This window comes from Chinchilla lanigera, unplaced genomic scaffold (assembly GCF_000276665.1).
Source record: "Chinchilla lanigera isolate Chin_1 unplaced genomic scaffold, ChiLan1.0 scaffold00007, whole genome shotgun sequence".
Lineage (NCBI taxonomy): Eukaryota > Metazoa > Chordata > Mammalia > Rodentia > Chinchillidae > Chinchilla > Chinchilla lanigera.
The window spans coordinates 36,245,636-36,265,262 of record NW_004955408.1 but is presented as its reverse complement, the minus strand read 5'-3'; the positions used below and the strand labels follow the sequence as shown (position 1 = coordinate 36,265,262).

At 41.6% G+C, this 19,627-nt stretch overlaps 1 protein-coding gene across 6 annotated transcripts in view; it reads left to right on the top strand.

The window, feature by feature from the left end:
* Window positions 1–19,627, top strand: part of Sema6a (sema domain, transmembrane domain (TM), and cytoplasmic domain, (semaphorin) 6A) — a 124,318-nt gene that overhangs the window by 78,869 nt on the left and 25,822 nt on the right. For 3 of the 6 annotated variants that reach the window (XM_005376538.2, XM_005376537.2, XM_013506973.1), the window contains exons 7-18: window positions 1,225–1,315; window positions 4,091–4,210; window positions 4,887–4,975; window positions 5,855–6,072; window positions 9,966–10,097; window positions 12,035–12,190; window positions 13,489–13,665; window positions 14,195–14,335; window positions 14,420–14,500; window positions 16,921–16,979; window positions 19,374–19,394; window positions 19,532–19,582. In XM_005376538.2, the coding sequence (XP_005376595.1) occupies window positions 1,225–1,315; window positions 4,091–4,210; window positions 4,887–4,975; window positions 5,855–6,072; window positions 9,966–10,097; window positions 12,035–12,190; window positions 13,489–13,665; window positions 14,195–14,335; window positions 14,420–14,500; window positions 16,921–16,979; window positions 19,374–19,394; window positions 19,532–19,582 (1,336 nt within the window). The remainder of the gene's footprint in view (window positions 1–1,224; window positions 1,316–4,090; window positions 4,211–4,886; window positions 4,976–5,854; window positions 6,073–9,965; window positions 10,098–12,034; window positions 12,191–13,488; window positions 13,666–14,194; window positions 14,336–14,419; window positions 14,501–16,920; window positions 16,980–19,373; window positions 19,395–19,531; window positions 19,583–19,627) is intronic. The other 3 variants (XM_005376541.2, XM_005376540.2, XM_013506976.1) reach the window with 1 other exon arrangement.

Genomic DNA, 19,627 nt, shown 5'->3' with positions numbered 1-19,627 from the left:
AGTGTTTTCGCAGTCAAGTGTGGGTCAGGGAGAGGATGTGTTCATGCAGGTGTTCAGAAGGCCAGCCTGCACCCTGCTCAGCTCTCTGCCATCGCCGGGGCTCTGGGCTCCTCCACATCTGGGTAAGGAAGGCAGGTGAAAAGAGAACAAGATACGGGGTCCTAAGGAGGTTTCCAGGGAAAAGGCCAAGAGGCAGTTGATGACCTCACACTCACATCCATGGCCAGTGCACAGTCAGTGGTCACGTGGGATGGTAAATGTACTTTAAGGTGATCCGTAGGAAAGGAAAATGGAGTTTGGTGAGCACCCAGCAAAGTTTTACCTCTCCACAAATGCCTATAGGGTTAGGCATTTGTCACCTGTAGAGTAATGACCAACCACTTGGTTAAGAAAGGCTTGAATTAACTTTTCTGCTTGTACAAAAGAAGCAAGAAATTCAAGTTTCATGTAAAAAATTTTAAATCGGGGTTGCCTCCCCAACCCACTAACTTAGCCAAGCATAACTCACTGGGAGGGCCTCTGTAGCCTCTCGAATAAAAGAGTAAGCCGTGGGTCGGACACTGGTAGATGTAAGTCACATGGTGGCTCCACCTCCCATTGCTTTTGACCTGTGTGAGTCCCTCAGCTTGGACTGGGCCACGTTTCTAAAATCCAGGTTCAAAACTGCCATCCCATGATCTTGAAGTAGCTGTAGCAGCCACCTGAGTTCCTCTCACATCTGTGATTTTGTACCTTTGCTGGTGGCATACTATTTTGCCAGCAAACCTGAGGGGAAAACTTCCAGTGTCTTCTACTGGGAGTTAGCCCACAACGCTGGAGTCATCAGGCAAAACAAAACCAGAAACTAAGGTCATTCTCTTTAGAGTTCACGACTCAGCGGATAACTAGGGCAGGTAGATTTTTCCAGTGACTGCCTCAGACATCCTCAGTTTAGAATACTTCTTTCAGATCGTTCCATTGAGATGGAAATCTATGTATTGCAATGGTTAAAAGTCAAGCAGACGTGGCCAAATTTCAGGCTCTTGTATAGAATCCTAGTCAGTTGACTTAATCTTGCTCATGCTCAATTTCTTTATCTGAAACCAGTGCTCAGAGGGTATTGGCAAGGTTTGTTTGCAAGCATGCATAGAAATTATTTTGCACATTATGCACTTTAAAAATATCAGTTGCAGTTACTACTTGTTGATAGTTGTGTATAATTAAATCCTTTATTATTTTGTTTAGATCGATACTTTGGAACCTTTGGGGGATGAGTTTAGTGGAATGGCGAGATGCCCTTATGATGCCAAGCATGCCAACGTTGCACTGTTCGCAGGTAAATGACCTAATTTCTTCGCATTGCATTTGCTCTCGCATGTCTTAGCCTGTCGCTGAGTATCTGCTCTGGAGGATTCATGCAATCACGGTTGTGCTTTGATTCCCCAGAGAATACTGTGATTAAGGATGCCTTTTCCATTCAAAATTAGGATGGAAATTGTACTTCTGCTTTTCAAAAGAAACCCTCACCACACTTCGCCATGCTTTTGTGCCTCCAGAAAAGAATAGCAACATAACATTGAACATGTGATGGCATGTTTGGGCTCAGATAATAGGAAATCTCACCTCAAACCGCCCACGTGGATTAATATTTGAGGTACGATAGAGGTCGGGGTTGGTTTGATTCAATAGCAGCATTCTCCTGGATGCAATTCCATGACTTCTTACCTGCATGTAGAAGAAGAGCATGGGAAAGAAACCAAAGGAGAGCCCTAGAAGCTGACTCAGAGCAGCGAGGCCATCTACCCACATGCTTCCAGCAAATATTTCAGATATCATTGACCTGGATACATGACACAGCTGCACACCTGGCTCTGGCCTAAAGGTTGTGCTGACTGGTGGAAAACACTTCCACCAGCATCCTTTCCTTCCACTACAAAGAGATAAAGTAGCTAATAAGCCATCATTTTCAGATCTAGTGGGATTTTGTGTATGAGTATGTTTTAATTAGGAATTTATGTAGAATCCATTACCAGCTGTGTATGTGTAGGTGGGCATAGAGAGAAGTGTTGTGGTAATAGTTATTGTTATAGCATGGAATAAAGCACTTAGCTGTAATTTCTACCACAGAAGCTAAAATCTGGCACATTGTAGCTGAATGAGAAACTTTCATCGTTTGATTATGAAAGAAGATCATTTTCTGGCTCTTTGAACCTCATATCTCAGTGTCACCCACTTGTGGGCCTGCAGTGACAGCTCGTAGAGAAAGAAAATGTCCTTAGATCCTCCCGCTAAGTGAAAGCACAGCACTGCTGGGAAGCAGCACTGTCAGGATCACCAGTCTCACCAGTTCACAAGCACGGGTGGGAGCAAGGTCAAGGTCAAGAGGGCTTAAGCACATTCCCGAGTGCGTGAGTAGCACTGGACACCTCTGTGACACTTGGAATGTCCATGAATTGGGACCTTGGAGGCTGTGAGCTGCAGGGGAGCCATTTAATTTCACTGCAAATTAAGAACAGGACTTCCTGTGGTCTGAGGTAAAGGGGAGAAAAGGCAAAGCATTTACGAAGGGGGCCAAGCTTCCAGGAGCTATAAAGAACAAGCCACACGAGATAAGACTATGACTTTCCCACCCCCAAGTGACATATTTGAATAGTTTTTCTTTGGAATGTTTGAATTTCATCAAGGCTTAGCCATTGGTAGTAGAAGATCCTCATTGCAAGTGAGTGATATCAAGAGTGTTAGAGGAGTGTTCTGTTTTACAAGTAAAGTTCTGTTGTTGAGTGTAAAGAGAATCCAGAAGAGCAGTTAGGAGGAATAATCATCACCATCCCCCTGACACTGCTCCCTACTACTCAGGTATGACTTGGGGCTAGAAGAGTATAGCATATTTATTCCATGAGAAAATTTGAGATTTATACGTAAGTGTCTACAATGAAAAGATTTGTGGTCTGCAGTTCAATTCCACCAAAACTGACAACAGTTTTGGATATATAGCTGTTAATAATATAGATCTCAAGATAGCTCTAACTTGAATCTGACCAAATCTGAGTTAAGAGCAAAAGTAGACATCAAGATCTTTGCTTAGGTATGTTTGGATAAGCTTTCTTTAAAGGCGAAAACCTTAATATGGAAAAATTTGAGTACTATGTTGTGCCTAAGTTGCTGACATATATATAACTGATGGAGATGTGTAATCCATTAAAAATAGATCAAAGAAGTATTCTTTATTTTGCATGTAATTATTATTTCTATGTAATCTACATAGGTTTTTCTATTTTGCAGCATCCTAGTTGGTTATTTATTTGCAGTGTTTGCCAACCCAGGAACTAACTGAAAGATTTAGGGACTAATCCTCACCCATCATTCTCTTCTGGCTTGAGTGTACCCACAAGCGGATCTCGTAAAAAAGCATGAATTCTTTTCTAAAAAGGCCAGTTTGAATTCAGCTTCACTCCTTCCCCTTTCTTCTTTGCTTTGGCCTTTTGTATATCAGAGGATTTTCTGACTGTGGAAATCCTGAAGCAAATATCTAGCTTGGCAGGGCTTGTGGATGGCTCACACCTGGGGTGAAGGGCCGGGGACTCTAGGGACAGAAGTAGTGATTGAGTGAGCCCTTCTGTGGTTCCCGTCCCCGTCTCAGTTCCCCTCACCTCTTCAGGCTGAGGACTGCCTCACGTCTGCAGGAACCCGAAGTCTCTGGGTGTGGGCAGATAACATCAGCTCCTGTGTCTCCCCCAGCACCGTGCTAATCCAGTTTGCCACGGGCTGGTGGCAGCAGCAGTGTCCCAGGGCCCTTGGCCTTGAGATTTCGGTCAGAACCCACCTAATCAAGTGAAGCAGACAACACTCTGCATTTACTCTGTTCCCCGAGCTGCCGCTGCTTAGAAAAATTGCCATGCAATTTAAAAATGAAAAATGTTTCATCTCTCCTGATCCCAATTTAAAATGGTTAGGAATGTGGGCCAAGTATTTTCCTAGCGACTCTTGGATTTTTCCCAGTTGTCCTCTCTCATTTGCCTGATGTCAGAAAGCTATTTGGGGGATATCTTTATTACTCCCCACCCCACTGTCTGGCTCGCACCCTGTTCAGCTCTTTTCTTTCTCCTGTAAGATGGAAAGCTGTACTCGGCCACAGTGACCGACTTCCTTGCCATCGACGCTGTCATTTACCGGAGTCTTGGAGACAGCCCTACCCTGAGGACCGTCAAGCATGACTCAAAATGGTTGAAAGGTGAACAATTAAAAGAAAAAAGAGAAAGGGGTAATACATACCTTGCGGGAGATTTGCCGTCTGGATGGACCAGACTGTAAATTCATTTCAGTAATAGGCTCTGACAGACAAAACCATGTAAATTGTACCTTCTGCCTCAGTTGATTTATTTGCCTCCCTTTCCCCCTTCCCATGAGTTTCTGAGATATTAACAAAACTACCAATGCCACAACAGTGGAATCCATTACATTCATCTTTCCCTGCCCCACACTCTCATGTCAGCATCCCCCAAGGAAAGAACTGAACAGTTCGTTCATGAAAGGGAACAGGGGGCTGGAGGTGGTGAGGAACGGGAGAGAAGCGATTCACAGCCCTGCGTGAGTCAGGGTGACGAGGCAGTGTACAAACTCCTCTCGGCAACACGAGCATTCCATTGTGGAAAATGAAATTACGGAGAATTGCCGAATTCACTTATTCTTTAGTGTTGGCTGCAAACTTTCTGAAGCATAATTTGTAAGCTTGAGCGCCTTCTGATCACTAGCACTTGCATGTGTGAAGTCATTAGAAATGGTTAGTGCTCACCAAGTGCCTAACAGCTATATACTTTTAATTAATAACATGTCTTTGGTTACACTTGATTGAAATTCTTTTAACACTGTGTGACAGATCCCAAATTAAAGTATCCATTTGTCTGCAGAACCATACTTTGTCCAAGCGGTGGATTATGGAGATTATATCTACTTCTTCTTCCGGGAAATCGCAGTGGAGTACAACACCATGGGGAAGGTAAAGGAGGGAAGGCTGCCTGGCTCCCGCTGGGATGATTCAGAAACTTGCTTTTAAATCACCATTATTATGAATGACCTTAACATGAAAGCCATAGGTCTGGGCACAAGGTCATCATTTTGAGATGCAGGTAAAGACTGGCAACAGGGGAACATTGTGTTTTCTGGAAGCCCCGCCAGTGTTTCGGAACAGTAAAGAAACACCGGGAACTTTTTAAATGATTCCGTTGAAAATCTGACAGATGTTCGGTTGATTTCATGCTGAATTCCAAGCATCTTGACGTGTGGTTTCCAGGTACAGTTTTCCTTCTTAATTGAGTTGCCCACAAGGAGAATATATATCCGGTATCTTTAAGCAAACAGTCTGATTTTATTTTTTTACTTTATTGCAAAAGGTAATAGAACAGTTAGGAGTCGTCTCTTTCAGTTATTTTTACCAGAGATCGGGTCAGGGTCACGCACTTGGAGGGCACACAGAAAATGTGGGGGTGGCTCCCAGTTAGTTGGAGGAAGTCACACTGAAGTAGGAGATTCAGCCCTAGAGGCAGCCAGGGAGGATGGCAGCTACGGTGCATACAAAGTGTGCTTTTGTTTGAGGAAATAAAAAGCTAAGCTGTCTGTATGGAAATGAGTTTGTGTGGCTGGGAGCTGATTCCCTGAAGGATTTATGGCTCTGTATTAAATGCCACAGCCTTATCTTTTAAAACATGCTGTTCCAGTGCTGAGTTTTACTCTTTTTTTTCTGACTGATTTTAGAAACACAATATTAAATTAAGCACCTTGTTGTTCTGCTTCTGTTGTCAAGGAGAGGCAAGTTCTACTAAGATCTTCCCCCAAAAATGACTGCATCGCATTTTCCCCATGTGTTTTTCCTCCACAGGTCGTTTTCCCTAGAGTGGCTCAGGTGTGTAAGAATGACATGGGAGGGTCTCAAAGAGTCCTGGAGAAGCAGTGGACATCCTTCCTGAAGGCTCGCCTGAACTGTTCCGTTCCTGGCGACTCTCATTTTTATTTCAACATACTCCAGGCGGTTACAGATGTGATCCGTATTAACGGCCGCGATGTTGTCCTGGCAACCTTTTCCACACCTTATAACAGGTACCCATGCCCTGGGAATGTTGACCTAATTGGTTTCTTCTGGCTTCCTTTTCCCAAGGGGCTTCTCTCCTAATACACAATATTTGCAACTGACCGAAAATTGCTGTTCACTATTTGTAATAAGAAACATTTAACACTCAGTGTTCATCAGTGAATTAATGAGAATTTATAAGCATTATTAAAGTACAGTCTTAAGGGGAAGTAAATAAATTAGAACAATATCTTCTGTATATGGCTGGCATATACTTTTTATGTGCTATTCGTAAATTCCTGCAGTACCCCTGGAAACTAAATGTAACTGTCCTCTTTTTACATTTGAAGATTGAACTGAAGATAGTCGGTGACCTAGTCAGGTAGTCGGTCAATAATGGAGGAGGTAGATTTGGATCCAGGAAGGTTTCTCCCTTCTTTTTCTAATAGGTCATCCAATGTTCCATTTGACTTGTAGGATTTCCATTACTGAGAGTACCTTTTGAAGCAAAAACACGGGAAATGTATTTCAATGTTACAGTGTGAATTTCAGGATTCAGATGAATCTATGCAGCATCCTAGCCAGAAGTTGGCTTCAGGTGACCTCAGTCAACAAATTGGGTCATGGCCCAGATCTGAACCCCAGCACCATTGTCTCTGGAGGGCTCCAGTAAGGCTTTATTAGTCATCAGACATTGTACTAGGAATATTGAGTGTCAGCCAATTCACTTCTGTTTTTGTGTTTGTTAAGCTAAGACTTTTCAGACAATAAAGTGGAACACTATAATTGCTCCCAGGCAGTGAAAATGTGTAAAGATTACAGAACAGAAGGGAAGGGTTACTGTCCCTGCCTGCCACTCAGCTCTCTGTTAAGCCAGCAAGACTTCAGCCCTGGCACTGTTGTGTGAAAATGATCATACAACTGGACATAGTCATGAAATCCAAGTGCATCACATTTTCATTTCTGTGCAGAAATTTTTGTATTCCACATGGAATATCTTACACTAGGAATGACTGTTTTGCCTTGGATTATATCTTTCACAAAGACTTTTAAGAACTTGATGAATGCCTACTTGACAGACACAAAATGATGACATTAGAGGATAGCATTTAAAAAGAAGTGCTCAGGGTTTAGGTAGAGCTCACAGCACAGCAAACAGAAGGGTGAACTCATGTTCCTCAATTACACGGAGGGTAAGAGTTAAGCATTTCCTACTGGAAATAAATGAAAATATAAGCCTACATTGCTGCAAGAGGTATTCTGTTAGATTTAGGTAAGCTTTAACCATCTGGAGGAATTTTCATACTTCAAGACAGACATGATATTTTTTTAAAATTCAGGCTCGGTTGTGCATATGGCAGAACTCAGCTATCTCAGATTTTGTGAAAATATACTGTCTTGGTACATGGAAATGCAGGAGCTTTTGGAATTTGAGTGTATTTTCTAATTTTGGGGTTTCTGGGTTTTTTTTAAGTGTGGGTTCCTACATATGACAGATATTCCCATTGAAAGCATTTTCTTAAGTGGTCTCTAAGAAATATCCCCAGTACCAAGCATACTATCTTGGTACACAACAGTGCAGGAGCTAGTGGAATCTAAGAGCACACCTTTTAGTTGGAGGGGTTTTCTTTGGTATTTTGAAAGTATAGATTAATTTTTGATTTAAGAGCTCAGTGAGTTTCTGTGTATTATAGATATTTCAGTGGTCCTTAAGTAATATCCCCTTAGGGCCACAGGGATGCTTATGCAGTCTGAGAAATAATGTTGTTCAGTAAAATCAGAATTGGTTATTTAATCTCCAATTTAAAACTATGCATATCCATTTTCATCAGTAAATTATATTCCTGGTCTGGCTTTACTCCCTCTGATTTCACCCTACTTTACCCTCTCCATTCTCCACACATCAAACTGGGCTAGGGCAGATGGTTTCCAGTCTTAGAGGGGCCCCTCTTTGTTCTGAGGAAAACCAAAGTTCCTTGGCATGGTTCACCAGGTGCCTCCTGATGTGGCTTCTTCCCCTCCTGAGCTCAGCTCCCCTCTCCTCCTCCTCAACACAGCTTGTGCCATGGCCTCACAGAGCGAAAGACCAGTTCTGGAAAGTGCCATGCTCTGCTCATGCATTGCTCTCTGCCAGGTCCGCCCGCCCCGCCAACATCTGCCCTTGAAGCACGTCTCAGCTGAGCCCCCTCTCGTGAAACTGTGCCTCTCTCATTCATTTCCTGCCTTTAGCAGATTACCTGGGAGTTGTTGTGGTTGATACTGTACTTGCCTCCTCACCTACTAATTTTATTTTTATCTTCTAAACTTCTCCCCCAACCTCTCACCTGTCATTCAGATACCTACCAGCATACCTAATGACCAAAAGAAAGGCAGGACTCTGTTATTTGTGGTGTGCTTACTGCTATAGATTAGGTATTTCATAAATACCTGTTGATGAACAGAAGATGGAAAAAACAAATGAAGGAAAGATGAAAGAAGGCAAGGGAGGCATAAGGGAGGAAAGAAGAGGAAAAGTAGATTTCAAAAGTGCTTCTAGTCTTAGGAAGATTACAGAACCCTACAGTATCTTTAGTTAAAGTGGCATGCATCATAAAATTCCTCAGGCAATACTGATCTGATTTTTCTTAATACATTGGGTAAATATGTAAACTTGCTACATTTAGGAAAAGAAGATGTGAAGAAAATCTTACAAAATTAACTAAATAATTCTAGGTTCTGAAATTCCCGGGCAAATGGGTGTGACTATCTTATAAACTCCATTCTGTGAAAAATATATACACGTATAAACTGTGTACTTTAAAACTCATCCTGAGCAGAGTTGCGCAGCAGAAGCATGCTGGGCCCATAAAACTCATACTGCCACCTTATTTAAGATAAACTTTTTAAGCCTCTGTTTCTTGCTTTATTAGTAACACTTCAATAATTGCATTATCAAATTAAATATGACATATATTTTCCCTATTCACTGCCTTATAACATTTGCAAAATCAAGATTAAATTTCCCCGTGCCTGAGTGATATTCTGCACCTGTGTCTCTACCCAAGATGCCCTGCTGGGTAATGTCCCACTACCTCAGAGCCTGGTTAAGACTCTTGACCAGCTGTTACCTACCACTGAATTTATTTGGTCAAAATCAAGTACAACCATAGTAAAAAACAAACATGGGTTCAAACATATAAACCGTATACCCAGGTGAATGAATAATTTATGTCTTTCCACCACTGATGAAAAAATAAATGCCTAAGTCCTTCCAGAACTGCAAGGCAAGGATGCAATTATATGTGGAGATTACTGTCATTATTATTTAGCACTTGATAGAGTACTTTATTTGCAAAGTGCTAGTGTTTCAGGCACTTAAATTATTTAGTCTTGTACAAATAAACATGAAGTAAAAATTTAAAGGTATAGTGGCTGATATAAAATAGGTATGGATGCCCCTTACCCCTCCCGCACCCCCACATTCTTATATCCTGAGAATTTGGTGTGGAAACCAAATTCAAAGAAGTAATACATAAAAAATTGGGTCCTTTTCTTTCAGATTTTTACCCACATTAGAGATGTAGAATATTCTCCAGAAACTTCTATTTTTGGGTTATTTGCTGGTGGTGAATATCAGGGAATTTACAAAGTGTCTATTATCAGCTCAGTAATTCTTCCTTTATGAACAAGAGTAGTTCAGGAGGCAATGGAGACATAAAGGGTTTTTCTCTGTCTTTGAGTTTGCAGTAGCTGGCCCATTCTTTAGGGCCGTTGATGTTTATTTGATTGACCAAATCATTTTCTTTATGCATTAAGGTTCCTTAATTGGCAGTATTCAGGGTATGAAGTTTACAATTACCTGTAATAAGAAAATTTCTTGGAAGCATGTTGTCCAAACTGTGTGCATGATGGCCACATAACCCTGTGAAACGTCATGTTGCAGCATCCCAGGGTCTGCAGTCTGTGCCTATGACATGCTGGACATTGCCAATGTTTTTACCGGGAGATTCAAGGAACAGAAGTCTCCCGATTCTACCTGGACACCAGTTCCGGATGAACGAGTGCCTAAGCCCAGGTACATGCAAATACTTACTTGGCTAATTTCAACTTCTAGAAAAGAAATGACGCTTGCTCCTCTGACAGTGCCCATCCTGTGAACTGCATGTCAGCGCCCTCCATGCTGGCTGGGAAGACACACAACAGTAGAAGGACTGTCTGGCTCACTTCTCTTCATCCCCTTAATTAAAATCCAGAGTTATCTTTAGTGCATGCAAAACAGTGACTGTCTAGTCTTTTGCTTACTTAACCCTTTTACGTGTGTTGCATCCAGTGTAGCGATAGGGTGAAGCAACAAACTGACATTAGCTCTGTCAGCACTGGGGAAATGCAGGCCCAAACAGGTAAAGTACACTGTGCAAGTTCTCATAGTTGCTCTTTCCCTCTTCCCTAGATGTTATGACCAAGCTGGATTAGAGCTGAGTCCAAGACATAGCTAAGAGCATGCTGAGTCTAGTGGGTATCGCAGACATTGGGGCACCTCTGGCTTCCCATGTTCTGGCCTGTTTTGAGTCCATATCCAGTACAGAGCATCCTAGAATTGCTTACATGGAAGCCTGGGGCCAAGAAACAACTCAGAAATTTCTCGGTCCTTTAAACACTCCTACTGAAATGGCTAATTCTATCGGAAACAGGCTGGAGCTCTCTGCACCCCATCCCTATGTGCTGCTCCTCCATGCCTTCTTTGCAGCATTCACAGTTTACATTGTGTGGAAACAATCTGCACTGGGTTTGTATGCTTCTGGAAGGAAGCTCAATGTCCTACTAATTTCTTTTTATCTTCTAAATTTCTCCCCCAACCTCTCACCTCTCCTTCAAATACCTACCAGCACACTTAATTAAACTAAGTTAGAACTATTAAACACCATTCTCCAAGGAAGAGCTCAGCGGGCCATCCATCTTGATGGTTTGAATGATCGTGTATGCTCATGCTCTGCTGGTGTGGTACAGAAGATGTCCCCAGCAGCCTCAGATAGAGTCTCTAGGCCCTCCCCTGTGGTTATCAACTGCCTTCTGGATAGGCAGGAGGGGGAGTGAAGCCAGAAGGGTCAGGTTTTAGGGAATAGGTGTGTGATACTCTCCCCTTGGTGTGTAAGACGATGTCCTCCAAATGTCACAGGACCCACACTGGGAAGCGATTTTCTCCCTATAGCAGTGGTTTGCATGCCTGCCTGTCCTTGCAGACATCAGGTTGCTTTCACAGGGCTGGCAGGGTTAGTGCCCTGCAACAGAAGAGGGATAGCAGGAGGATACCGCATACTGGTGCTGTGAGGGCCACGCTCATCTCTTGCACCAGCATGCAAGCCAGATACTGGCTTTGCTATTTCCCTTACCTGACTTTTCTGGGATAACTCTTAACTCCTGTCCCCATAGAATTTCTTATGGAAATGAATTTTTGTTGTCATTTTTCAGTTATAGGAATTGACATTTCAGAGAAGAATCTTCTGTATAATGTTTTCATACCAAAATCACATAAAAATAAAAACAGTCACAAAAAATGAACCCAAATATTCTGCATCCCAGTTAATGAAAGATGGTTACAGTGAGTCTTGCTGGTATGTACCCCGGTGACTCTTTGGACATCTTTATTTTTGACACTTGTGAAAAAATCAGTTCTATCCCTCTGTAGAGCAAATGCCTGAACATCTAGGAAGGATTTTGAGTATAGCCACTCTGAGCTGTGTGCACACCACACACTCTTCACTTGTTTCATGTTCCGTGCCTGTACTGGGGCTTGCTTGTGCTTCTGGAAAGAAGCCAAGGTGCTGGAGATGAAATTGAACTTCATTGGCTAAGACTTCTTTATATGAGGAGGGGGCCAAGAGGAAATCTCAGCATATTGTACTTGGTAGCCTTCTGCATTGTTCAACTTCCTCTTCCCAGCCTGCAGTACACTCTCCTTCATGCCAGGTGCTGAGGGAAGCAGTTCATTCAAGAATTTCATTTCACTTATAGACCAGGCTGCTGTGCTGGCTCATCCTCCTTAGAAAAATATGTGACCTCCAATGAGTTTCCTGACGACACTCTGAACTTCATTAAGACGCATCCACTCATGGATGAGGCAGTGCCTGCCATCATCAACAGGCCGTGGTTCCTGAGAACAATGGTCAGGTGGGTACCAAGCCAACCAGATCCTAAACGGATTTCCCTGGCTTTGTCTCGTGCTTATAGAATGTAGTGGTAGATCATGCTTTGAAATGCCACAAACATCTTCTGCTATTCTGGGCATTGATTCAGTTATGAAAGGCTGGCAGGTTGGTTGGATGCCACCAAATCCCCATAGCCATATTCCCAGTGAGAAGAGTTCCAGTATTTTCAGGCGAGTTGTACATATGCCAGCAATTTGAGGGAAGAAAGATATTTCCTTCCGGGTTACCTTATTATATGCCATCTGTGCAAAATAGAGGCATGGTAAAGGAGAACTGGTGAGTGAATATAGCTACTCATTTGGTTGGATAGGATTATAAAACATGCTGGAGATTTCACCTGAGTGTGGCCTCTTGATTGTTAGCTGTCAGACAGCCTGGCTTCCACATTTGCAGAAGTAGGACAGCATGAAGCATTCCTACCATAGTATTTCTTATCTGAATTGGTGGCCAACAGAGAAGGGATGGCTGATCAGAAATCTACAATAGTATTCAAGATTCTTCATTGTGTTTTTTTGAAATTATTTTCAAACTATACAGCAGCCTTTCCCAAGAACCATTCAGCTGTGGTAGTCAAACAGAATGTTAACTGACTTTATCATCACTTTACACCATTACTTCATTACAGAATATTAAAGTACACTGTCTGTGGAAAGGTGAATGACCAAAGGATTTCAGAGAAGGAGGATAACCAGTGGAATTTATTTCTAGGCATGGTTTTCTGTGGAATCTAGCTTGACTTGAGAATCCTTACATTTACTAGTAGTGCCATCACCCTTCCAACTTCAAAACTCTCTTGGCCCCTGTACTTACGTTTGGAAAGCTATCTGGTCTGACATCTTGTGGAAGAAGGCCTTGTTCTTCAGAGGAAGTGTATAAAGAAAGGTGAATGCCAGCCATCACTTTTCTTCTCAGTGTTAAAAGGAATGCTAAGCAAGTCCACTTTGTCTTCTTACCACCCCTATGGAGACATTGGTCTTTCCTTATTGCTTATGGAAAGGACGGTCGCTGAGTGGTTTCAGATGATTATGACTGTCTGCTTACTATGGAACTTGGCCTCGCCACACACATACCTCCTTCCTGCCCTTTGGAGCCGTACTAATGCTCTGCATATGGAGAAAAAAAGGACCAGAACAGCTTGAGAACATTATTTATATGCATATATTTTTCTTGAGATTATTACTAGAAAGCTGTATCACAATTGTTTGAAGTAGGAAAGAGCACTTTAAAGGAGATTTTAAAAATATGATCCTGTCATTATAGATACCGCCTGACCAAAATTGCAGTGGACACAGCTGCTGGACCATATCAGAATCACACTGTGGTTTTCCTGGGATCTGAAAAAGGAATCATCTTGAAGTTCTTGGCCAGGATAGGAAACAGTGGCTTCCTAAATGACAGCCTTTTCCTGGAGGAGATGAGTGTTTACAACCCAGAAAAGTGAGTGGAACATTGGTTTTTAACTTAGTCATCGTTATGTTATTAAGACTCCTTTCATTCAAAGAAAATGATGGCGGACTTAAATTACATGTATTTCAAGTATGAAAAGGCAACTTTCCATACTATTTATAAAAATCTTGTAACATAAAAAGAATTCTTTTTCTTCATCAATAGTATGTGTGGTTTCATTATGTTTTGTTTGTGATACTGGCTACTGAACCCAGGGTATTGGCACTGAGCTACACCTCCAACCCTTTTTCTTTATTTTGAGGTAAGTCACCCAGGCTGGGCTCAAACTTGTGATCTTCCTGCCTCAGCCTCCCAGAGTGCTGGGATTACAGGCATGCACCATCATGCTAGGCTATGTGTGTATATGTATGTGTGTGTGTACATAGGATCTACTTCATCTTTAGTTGGATCAGATTGAGATCACCTTACACGTGGGAAGTAGAGTGTGAGGGGAGTGGTGGGAAAAATAAAACCAGCCCAAAGCATCTATCAGTGATATTATCCTGCCTTGTAAAACTAGGTGCAGCTACGATGGAGTAGAAGACAAGAGGATTATGGGCATGCAGCTGGACAGAGCAAGCAGCTCTCTGTACGTGGCATTCTCCACCTGTGTGATAAAGGTTCCCCTTGGCCGGTGTGAAAGACATGGGAAATGTAAAAAGTATGTATTTTACCACTGGTAATTATGAATTCCACAGTGGTTAGAAAAGAGTCCCAGGTAGCTCATGGTCCTCTCTTCCTGCAGAACCTGTATCGCCTCCAGAGACCCATACTGTGGGTGGGTAAAGGAAGGAGGCACCTGTGGCCATCTGACATCCAGCAGCAGGTAAGGAGCCCACGATGTGGGAGAGAGTAAAGCGGCCTTTTGCTACCTGCCTTGTAGACAGGGGAGTAGCTGTGCTCACACACGACCCCAGCACTCACTCAGCCTTCTGTGCGGAAATGTGAATGATGGGACTGTTGGCATTATCCTTCCCTTTTCTCTTTTCATACAATCCCATAGTGTCACATGTGGCAGGTTTCCAAATGAATAATCACCCTCCATCTGATTAAAAAACACAGAGAGGGGAAGCACCATGGGCTTTAAAGTATTCCCTGGAGAGAGGGACAAGAAGGTGCCTGCCTTGATTATCACACTGCGAGAACAGCAGAGAGAGGGAGCAATGGGGTACCAATTAGATTAGCGAGCAGTCTGTGGTCTGTCCAGCTGCAGCAGAGCTGACTCTTCTAATTGACTGTCCAGGGCTGAGAAGAAATTGCGGAGCGTTTGTTAAGCCATGCATTTATGCTGCAGACATGGTGTGTACATCCAGTAACGCTTTCTCTGCGCCCAAGAGCAGTTGACCCTATTACTTGTTAGGAAGTCAGTCAATTCTTGGCAGTTTTCCAGCGCATTGGCTAAAACGGGCCAGTCTACCACGCTTGTGATTTTGGTATTTAAAATTCTTACCCCAGCTTTAAGTGCTTAGCAAGTATTGGCAAAGAGATCTTACATTTTTACTTCAATGGGTACAACACCCAAAATGTTTGGAGAAATAGCCAAAGCATGTCTTTGACAGGTTTCAGCAACTCGAGTGAGGAGCCATGTGGCAATACAGCACCTTCCTTCAACAAAGCCATCCCTTGAGCCTTCTCACATGGGAAGACCAGACAGAACCACTTCCCCCTGATGCTGCACCTCCTTTTCTGTTTTAGAATAGCTAGATGAACACATAGAAGGCACAGCTGAAGACTACAGCAGGCAGAATTTACCCCATAAATAGGGTAAATATACCCCATGAACAGCTAGTGCTAACTGTAAAGTCTGACCTGGAAACTGGACTAATGCAGAGGTGACCCACTATACATCATTAGAACAGCTTTGTAGGCAGCATCACTGACACATGCGAGTATGAGCTTTGTGTCTTTTCATGGGAAACCTTTGGCAGGAGGTAAGAGGATCACAAAGCACACTGAGGTATTCAATGTGTGAACAAAGGTAACGTGATTCTCTATACATGATTTGTAAACCAACATCAGAACTCCAGAATGGTTGCTCTAAGGTCTGCTTACATATTTTATTAATGCTGGCATGCTCAAAACATTGCTGGGACTCTACTTGGAAAGCGGGCTTCAGGGCTAGATAAATGTTGGCTTTTATTAACACTAGATGTCTTTACCTTTTGACAATGAATTTTATTTTCAATGCAGCAAAAGATATTAGACATTAAACATGATAGATTATTAGATTAGGGTATAATTTTCAAAACAATTTTATATGGCTCACAAATAAACTCTGAAGGCAATCACAAAATAGACATTTCAATTATATTATGGAAATAAACACAAAGTTCCCTCGAAGAAGAGCAGTATTCTTTGGGATAATTCTAGTGTATCTGCTTTTTTAAAAAATCAAACTCAATATTACGGAAATTGGTTTTGCTAATGTTATGAGCCTTGTATAGCCCATCAGTGGCCCTAGTGGATTTGAAAGAAAAATGAACATGTGGAAGAGGAGGGTGATGATGCCCTTGAAGATTCAGGCAGAGCTGCAGTGAGCACAGGGCCTAAGCGGTCTCAGCGAAATGCACCCCTGGGTTCTGTCACCCACAGGCCCTGTTTATACCTTGGAACACTTGGCTATCTGAGTCTTTTTTTTGTTGTTGTCTTTCTGAGACAGGGTCTCACTATGTAGTTCAGGCTGGCCTTGTGCTCACTTTGTAGCCCAGGCTGGTCTCGAACTCGCAACAATCCTCCTGCCTCAGCCTCCCAAGTGCTGGGATTACAGGCGTGCACCACCACGCCCGGCTCTCTGAGTCTTTGCTTGGCAAAGAAATAGAAAATAGTCTAGGAAGGCAAGAGTAGGAGTGAAAGAGAAAGTAGAGAGGAAATCACTAGCTTTAATTTCCAGGCTTCTGTATTGCTCATAATGAGGAGTAAGTGCTAAGATTTAAACTTTGGAAATGTTTAGGAAATGCTGAGGGAATCAGAGTTTTTAAAAGGGGTATAAATAGCCCACAAACTGTTTAACTCCCCGTTTAGATCAGAATCAACTGCTTACACCATGGATTCTCCTCTGGAGATTCACATCAAATGCATTTCTGTAAACTTTTAAGATAAATTTTCAAGCTGTAACCCATTTTTTTTTTGCACCTGCCATTCAATTTATCAAAAGATGTTACTATCATCAGTAAAATTTAGGACTCATTCCTGAATAATGACTCATGTTACTGTGTTTCTGTCTTTCCTTGTCTTCCTTTTTTTAAGACTGACTTTTGAGCAGGACATAGAGCGTGGCAATACAGATGGCCTGGGAGACTGTCACAGTAAGTAGAGCTTTTTATCCATGTTTGTCTGTGAGTAAAGATGCTTTTATCAAATGGCCTGGACACATTATCCTATGTGTCAAACTGAGTGTGGCTGACATTGAAATGTACATAAAAAACAGAAACCATCTTCAAAACAGCAAGCAAAGAAGCAGTCTGTGAGGGCTGTTGCTGGCGATGTTCTTGCATACCTGATGCACCTATTTCACTATTTTAATGCTGTGGAACAAATTCACTCTAGAGGATATAAATTATAGCAACGTGGCAAGATGTATCAGCATTTCTATTATAGAATGACAGTTTGACTTTTTTTAATGTGCTGTTACACTGTAATTTTTAGCCAAATAATAAAAAGGATCGATCGTTGTGCTATAGCTTTTTAATTGAGTAAGACTGTTTTATTCTTGAACATATTGACTAATGAAAGTAATTATTTTTAAAATTACATTTGTGTGTATTATCATTTGTGATAGAAAACAATTTTTAGAAATAACCCATGAGTACAAAGTGATTTGAAATAACTTTTTTATAGGAGCTAACCTAAAATTCTAATCTTAGAATTTATTTTAAATGTTATTAAATGGTAACATTTTAGTTAGACTTTTATACAGAAGATCCTGGTCAAAATTCTATCCAAATATCCTATAATCTGATTAATATCAATATTCTCTTAGAAATGCTATATTCATACTAACTGAAAGAATTATTCTGTACTCTTGGAAAATATATTAATTGTGTGATATTTTTAAATGTTCCATGTAAATTTCAAGAAGTTTGCATTCAAAATGGCACCAAAAAGTAAGTCCTAAGGAATAGAACAGTATGACTTCTCATAATTGAGTCTACAATGTAATTATGAAAAAAAAAAAAAAAAGACTTTGAGCCATGAGTACCAAAATTTCAAACTAGGAAATCAGTCACCTTCTGACCTTATGCTTTTTTAGAGATCAAATATAATCAAGTGAAAAGGGCTATAGGTGACCTTATCTTCAAAATCATTTCTCTTTACATTTTTGTTTACAAATACTATATATATTACAAAAAAACTCAGTGTGTCTTCCCATGGAAAATCTGCAAGTTAAAACTTAGTGTACGAAACGTTGTTATCACTAAAATGGCTGTCACATACGTATATACCTTCAGCTATATCAGTGAAACATTGTGAAATTTCATCATTGGGCCTTAATCTTTTTGTTGCCTTATTGCTTCGCTTTCAAGGAAACAAGTTTGGTGTGTTTGATTGTATGTGTGTGTGTCTGTGTGTATGTTCACAACTACTTAGTTGACTTTAGTGAACCAGTTTCTTCGTATTTTTGATGATCTAGTGGTATGAGCACTGGTAGAAAAACAGGGATGTGACTTTGGATTGAAACATAAAATAGAAGACCATGAAAGTGGTTATTACTATGTCTGTAAATCATCCACTGTACCAGCATGCTCACACCCACATCATGTTCTCAGGCCAAGGGACCTGTACTTAGTGAGAGGAGACTCAGGTCCCAATCCTGTGACTCACTCCTTATTCCTAGGGTCCTCTCCTCAGTCAGGCCTCTAAATTCCTGTCGGTCTTCCAGTGTGCCCCCAGCCTTTGCCCCACTCCTGTGGAGCACTGGGGGTGCTTGCCCAGGGCAGGAGGTGAGGCTGCTCCAGTGCCTCCCTGCCTTCCCTAGGAGCACTGCTCTCACCGTGCCATACTGGAGCAGCAGCTCGCTTTTCCTCACCTGGGCTTCCAAATAGCATTGAGGTTGTTGGTGCACAGTGATGATCTAGCAGCACTTTAAGAAGAAAGGAGGACTCATAATGAGCAGTTGGCAGAGGATGCGCAACAAGTTGCATGAATGGTAACCTGACTCAGGTACACACCACGCACATCTGCATATAGATGTTGCCTAATAAGTGCATGGGTTTCTTTATTTTTTTTCTTTTGTTTTAATTTCCAAACTAAAACCCCTACTGAGTTCAGAACATTGTGGTACTGGACAGTTCCTCCCAGCATGGCCAGGAGAATGAAACATAAAGAAAAGTTTTTTCTTTGAAAGTGTGTCCCTGGCACCATTTATTTTACCCAGAGACACACATCCTTCACTGTAAATCAGGGCTTGACTTCTCAGAATCACGTATAATTGCACTGGCCATTTCCTCTGCTAACTCTTGGTTTTCCTCTGCCTCTTGGCAGTGACTTTGAGGAAACCACTTGTTGGGCGAGAGATGTAGGTATGAAATAGGATTGAGTAGAAAGCATTTTAGTTTATAAGCAGGAGCATAATAGCCCTATCTCAATATTGGAGGCCATATGTTGGCATAGTTCTGGTAGCACATTCCCACCTATGATGTAAGTCACACTAAGCAGAGTGTGAGACATTAAATAACTTCCTCCTCCCTTTTGTCTTTCAGATTCCTTCGTGGCACTGAATGGTAAGGAAGATATTACTGTCATAATTTAATACCAGCGGAAGTCTATCCTAGAAATCCTATTTCACTAACCCTCTTGAGAATTTTCAAACTTTAGGTTTCTTTATAATTAATTTTTTATCCTCATTATTTTTTTATAGACATTTCTACTCCACTACCAGATCATGAAATGTCTTACAACACAGTGTATGGTCAGTTTATTGATTATATATATATATATGTATATTTATTTTTAA